We start from the raw sequence: 6,630 nt of genomic DNA on the forward strand, positions 1-6,630 counted from the left end.
TCACATAAAAATATACTGTATATTTTTGTTACAACTTATAAAATATAATAACAAACTCAATAGTAACTAAATAAAAACAATTCATCTTAACTACCTACTTATTTAAATAGTTCCATAATTTATCATAGGTTTGTTCTTTATTATCTTAAATAATAATATTTTAAAGGTAATTGATTAAATAATAATACAAAATATATAAATAATTATTAAATCTATGGTAAGAAAAATTATGATTTGATCACGTGCATTTTGATAAAAATGCAGAATGATGCAGCGTCCCGTGCGTGCCTCTTCAAAATGAGAGTAGGGGTACGCTAAAATTTCTGAAAAATTAGTTGGGGTACTCCGTCCCCCTGCGTCCCCCCCCAAGTCGAGCACTGTCTATACAGAAGATGATTCATTTTTGAAAATTTAGTTTACCATGTTAGTTCATCTGTTTATATCAATTTATGAAACACACTATTGGATAATGCTGGATATTTTTAAAGTAAATTTATTTGAACTTTTTTCTATTATTGGTAATTTCTATATTATATTGGTGCATTGTATATATCTTTTATACCAGTTACTATGATATTTAGATATTATAATTTAACTACTTATGTTAGGTACAAATTGACGATTATAATTTATATATTATATCATATTTTCTCAGATTTCTACTATAAATATTATAAAAATTATAAATACATATTTCAGTATCGTATACATCGCCTATAGATCCGTGCAATATTGATCAATACGCGACGTGTGTTTCTCCTATTTAAATCCCTTCATTCGTTTAATTTATAATCTATATATATAAAAATGGAGACAAAAATGTATAACAATTCATCAATCGAGAACGGCTGGTCCGATTTGGCTCAAATTTTTTTTAAGATGTTCGTAACTGCCAGAAGAAGGTTTTTACGAAATAAAATTTTAGGAAAATCCACCGGAAAGGTAGGAAATCTCAAATCTGTATGTCAAAAATACAACAGTGGCGCAACAGTGAATTATATTATATTGGTTGCTATTGGTTAATCGGGCATGTTTGTTGATTTCATATAATATAAAAATGAATCACAGAATGTGTTGCTAAGCGCAATAATTCTACTGTACGTGTGTTGTGAACTCCTCCTAAATGGTTAGGCCGATTTGAATAAATTTTTTGTATGCGTTTGCGTTTATTCATCTGATTTTAGTACAGTTAGGTTAGGTTAGGGTTTTGTATTAATTGATTATATCAATCCACCATAGGTAGAATACACGATTTAAGATATACAGGTTACTCAACGACCCTATGTACATACACAATAAAAGTGGTGCGCTTAAATGTTGATTTCTAACAGCTGATCAACTATGTGAGAATAACTACTAGCGCTCCAATACATAATATTGTATATCTATATTGATATATTTTGTAGTACCAAGAGAAATCACTATAATGCAAAAGCGCTAACTGTTATTCTTGCTATGACAAGATCGTTAATTTTAAGCGCACCAAAATATAAGTTTCGTTGAGTAACCTGTACATCTTAAATCGTGGTAGAATACGACAAACTTGGTATAACTTTGATACTTTAAAGTTAAATCATACACTAACGTACATACAGCACGGGGGTCTGCGATCTACCGCAGGTAGATTGCCTACCTGATAATGTACTGCTGTAAATCAAATTTTTATTCCGGGCAACGGAAAAGTTAAGATTAATTTTGAAACCATACAACGAATATTAAATAACGAATTGAACAAAGTTTGAGTCGCACTTAATGGGTACACTATATAGTTGGTACACTTAATGGGCAACGAAGTGCACGGGTTCAGCTAGTAGGTTATAATATACAAAACACTGTCTCGATTAGAGCAATCAGGGTTCCCTGTGAAGACGAGTGAGCACCTATTTAATTGATATTTCAGTGAACTGATTTGTATAAAGTTGTCCCAAGTTAATTTCGTCACCCACGATTCTGTAAGATTTCGAATTTCAAAATTTAATTTTTTTACGGCCTAAAATATTCCTACATATGTCGGGATAAAATTAATAGTCGATTACATATTTCGTTCTCGTTCAAAGTCAAGTACTCGATTGATATTTGAATATACATTAAAGAAGTGACGCACTTAGGAACGCGCACTTAAGAAGTATGATGATGAGGCAGAATTTATCGGAGGTATTTTTTATACGATTACAATGAACAGTCTAAGAATATTATACGTCGTGCAGGTATGTTGAAAATGCGATTAACAAAACGAAAATATATATAAATCGATATAATTGTGAGCATTATGAGTGAGACGCTTTTAATCGATTACAAGCGATCCCATAAAAGTCAATAAACGTTACAAATAGTTACAATATAAATGGAATTATAATAATATATATATACATACAATTACAGGTTAAAAACTGTACTCTAAAATGTTTTTTTTTTCTATGCAGAGAAAATTGACAGGTCCCAAAAGACTGATTAAAAATATTACATTATACTGATGAAAATAGAAAACAACAAGTCTTAGAATCTTTCTTTGTATGTCACGTTAACGAACTTCCATCGGATTTCCCACGGCCTTAATTTAATTTTCAACTCGGTAAATTTTAATAAAATTATAATAGTCAATATCAACATCCAAGCATGTAAAAAAACTTAATTAAGTGCTACATAGTACCTACAATACATTTGAATAAAAATGTACCCAAATTTATTTAATGTTTTGAGGTCGTAATATTATCTTGTACTTTTTAATCATATTTTTTTTATAGTTATATTGATTATGTATTTCTGTACATTTTTTATAGGTATTTAAACTAAAATTCAAATATTTTTCCACATGATTTGATGTTTTTTCTTAGCATATTCTTTTAATTACACTTTCATAGTTTTGTATTTTAATTACATATAAAATTCGTTTACTAGGTATGAATACACATTGTTTATATTCTAATATATTAAACTATGAGTAAAAATAATAAAAATAATCGACACCTCACAATAACTATTATTACTTGCGAGTTTCATCAGTTCACTGACCATTGTCGCGTATTCATATTATTCAAATATTATTACAATTATGTAGGTACATTATAATAATATTATAATATACCTATCGAAATTTTCGTCTGAGGGTCGACGACAATAATTATAATATTGTGTGATAGTTTTTTAATAATCGTCATAATGAAACAACAAAGCGATAACGTTCCGGACAAAAAACTCTGGGACAATATAATAATAATTATTTTTGTTGTATTTTTACTTATTTCAGATACTATAATAACGTGCAGTTTTGCAACTCACCGGTCGATTGCCGCTGCTTCCCTTGCCATTGGGTTTGATGACGAAATACCGAGTCTTGACGCCTTCCATCTCTCTGTCTAAGTATTCTGCGAAAACACCGTAAACGTTGATCGTGAAAAAACATCGTCTGAAGCCATTGGTACCCATTGGAAGTAAACCGTTCCGGTACCAGGGTCATAGAAAGCGCGTTTAAATTTTTTCGTCACGGCAGAGTAGCTCGTGTGGCGCGCATACCGTATACCACATACCGTACTATAATATTCAATACTATTCAACACAGTCGAACTTGATTGGCTCGAATTTTTTCAATTTTAAATCATCGATATACCTCGCACTGTTTACCTGTTCTTATAATTTCCGTTTAGTTGTATTATCCGTGGACAACTATCGAATAACTTTTTGGCCGATCCTTCAATTCCGAGCTAATCAAGTCGACTGTATTTTTAGTAGATAATAATGTGTATGATGTATTGATGTTTAAATTATTATTTATAGTAAAGACAAATTTCGGACTTATTTTTTTTTACCTTACATAACGGTATGAGTCGTCGGTGTTATAAGTTATTATTTTCGATTATTAATCGCAACAAACTACTAAATTAATATATCAAATAGTATACAAGTCGTACCGTTCAGCAGATCCAGTTGCGACTTGATGTCATAATCCACCATTTTGCTTTTGATCTCAAAATTTTATTTCGCAGTAAAACACACTTTGGAAAATATCAATGCAATTGACGTGAACGGGGTCAGCGGTAAATTGTTTATGCAATATTTATAATTTATATATTACATTGGCAACGCTTTTCTAGCCAGTCGAAGTTTATTGAATTGTTTGATTTTACCGTTTCCACACCTCAATAACGCTGCAACATGGGAGCTGAAGAATTTAAATATAATAAGCATGGTGAATTTTTTTGGAATTACTTGTTATCAGTGGCGCCGAAGTTTTTAAAATGTGGTCGGGCAATTTTAAAACTTATCGGCCTCAATATCTTAATTATTTAATATAGAGGTACTCTGATATACATTTATTCATAATCACGGTTTAAATATACTCATGCTCATAATAAAGTTATGAAGTAAATAAAATATGGCCGGCCGGCCACATTTTTCAAAAAAGTGGTCGGGCCACGGCCCGACGTCAGCATGGACTTCGGCGCCACTGCTTGTTATAGTTAATATCTACAATACCATTTTTAAAAAACAAAAATACTCGTCAAAGTTGTTATATAATATATTAATATGATACACTTCAAGAATAATTATGCTATAACTATTTAAATTGAAAAAACCTACATATTCAAATTCTGATCTTGGAATTTTTTATAATCAAATATTATACTCAGTTGTCTCTATCAAAAGTGATTTTATTGAATTATTGAATTATTAGTCTAGATTTTTGCAAGATCCAGACATGATGTCATGATGACTAACTTTGTAGTTGTCAGGGACGCCCGCAGCAATGTAGTTCAGGGGGGGGGGGGGGCAAAAAATTGCAAGTACCTAAATACTTATTGGAAGATTTATCGCTAAATCTTTCGTCTACTCATACTTTGTAATAGTATCGCTAAAAATTATTTAAAAATCAAAACTAATTTAAGTTTATATAAAATTCCACTATTATTTCTAATATTTCTAAGAAAAAACATAATAAAATTTAAACAAAAAACAACTTTATTTGATTTGAATTTACATATTACGTCATTACATGTTACAATGTTACATATTACATCATATTTATACATCATATTACATTTTATTCAAAAAGTAATGCAGGGTCATCTACACATTCTTCTACTAGTTCTACTTCATGTTGATCGATTGCAGCAAGTGACTGCTATAAAAACAATACAAAATAAATTTAAATTTAAAGAAAGAGGCTTAATTTCAAATAATTAAAAAGACTACATTATAATATAATTAATAACTGAATTATTAATTGAAATTTAATTAATAGTTATATTCATGAAAATAAAAAAATAAAAATTGACCTTATTGTGCCAATAATATTGGCTATTTATTATTTAAATATCCGGGTATTCTTGTAAGTTGTATTAACTGAAAAAATGCATACTTTAAGTATGAATGTAATTAATTTAACTCGCAAAAACATTAAACTGTTATGATGGTAGAATGTAATTTTAATAAAATATTAGCAAGAAATTAAATATAAATAATCTAATATAAGAGCTTACCTACTTTTTTTGTTTTATCATTTGAAAAATAAGAGTCAAAAGTCCTTATTTTCTTCTTTTTAGGAACTGAATCCTTAGGTATTTGTACTTCTTGACGATTTTTTTAATTATTTTAACTTAAAAATTGGTTAATTTGTAAATTGTAGGGCAACAACGCCAACAACTGCAGTCAACACTCAACAATATGTGGACTTGGAATACACAATATTTCGTTAATCGTTTGATAATGATTTATAAATAGTAATTGCACATTTCTACCCATGATAGCTGAACACATTACCCAGAATACGATAAAATGTAATAATAATAATGTAATAATGTCTGTCAAAAGGTTTCTATTTCCATCGACGACAGGCTGCTTATATATGACTTGTTAGATACAAGGATTGTCGCATAGTCACTAAATACCTAAGACCCGCTTTATGTAAAAAACTTCCAATTTTGTAACTGACACAAAAAATCTCAAGGGGGCAATGGCCCCCACTAGCCCCCCCTTCCGGGCGTCCCTGGTAGTTGTTACTTGCTTTGTCAATTGCATTCTTAATGATCACCTGAGCGATTTGTAGTATGTACAATGTACATACAATTTTTTATGATTGAAAAAGGTTGGCGAATGGCCATTACTCATTAGAATTAGTCTTAATTATAATTAGACCTTAAGTCCTACAGTCCCTATTCAGTATTATCCTTGATTATATCAGTGTACATTTCATATACTGTATAGGTAGGTAGCTGTGATAGTTTACCTTGTAAGCTTCAACTGTAGAAGTTTAAACTATTAAAACTATTGAAATCTATGCCAGAAATTATTGTGCAATATATTGACATTTCTACAATAAAAATTATATTTTGTATTAAAAGGATGTCATTCACAGCGGTAATAAGCGTCGTATAGCCTGCGCATACAGCTATCGCATGCTCTATCAGTAAATGTTACGATACAGATAAGTATGCCAGAAATAGATGACATTTTTTGTCATACATAATGATTTTTTTAAATACGCAATAATATTATATTATTGATGACAAAATAATTTTTGTATTTTTATTATTTACGTTTTTATTGTTTAGCATGCGGTCGCATGCTGAGTATGCCTGGCGAATTCACCACTGATATTGCCATATTTCGTAAATATTTTTAATAGTTTGTACG

At 30.0% G+C, this 6,630-nt stretch overlaps 1 protein-coding gene across 1 annotated transcript in view; it reads right to left on the reverse strand.

Annotated features, from left to right (window-relative positions):
• The window catches only part of LOC100572840, a 15,919-nt gene that overhangs the window by 871 nt on the left and 8,418 nt on the right, over positions 1-6,630 (reverse strand). The window contains exons 2-3 of the mRNA XM_003245600.4: positions 3,909-4,159; positions 3,280-3,365 (exon numbers count right to left, since the gene is read on the reverse strand). Of these exons, the coding sequence (XP_003245648.1) occupies positions 3,280-3,365; positions 3,909-3,951 (129 nt within the window). The 5' untranslated portion in view covers positions 3,952-4,159. The remainder of the gene's footprint in view (positions 1-3,279; positions 3,366-3,908; positions 4,160-6,630) is intronic.

The sequence above is a fragment of the Acyrthosiphon pisum genome, chromosome A1 (assembly GCF_005508785.2).
Source record: "Acyrthosiphon pisum isolate AL4f chromosome A1, pea_aphid_22Mar2018_4r6ur, whole genome shotgun sequence".
Classification (NCBI taxonomy): domain Eukaryota; kingdom Metazoa; phylum Arthropoda; class Insecta; order Hemiptera; family Aphididae; genus Acyrthosiphon; species Acyrthosiphon pisum.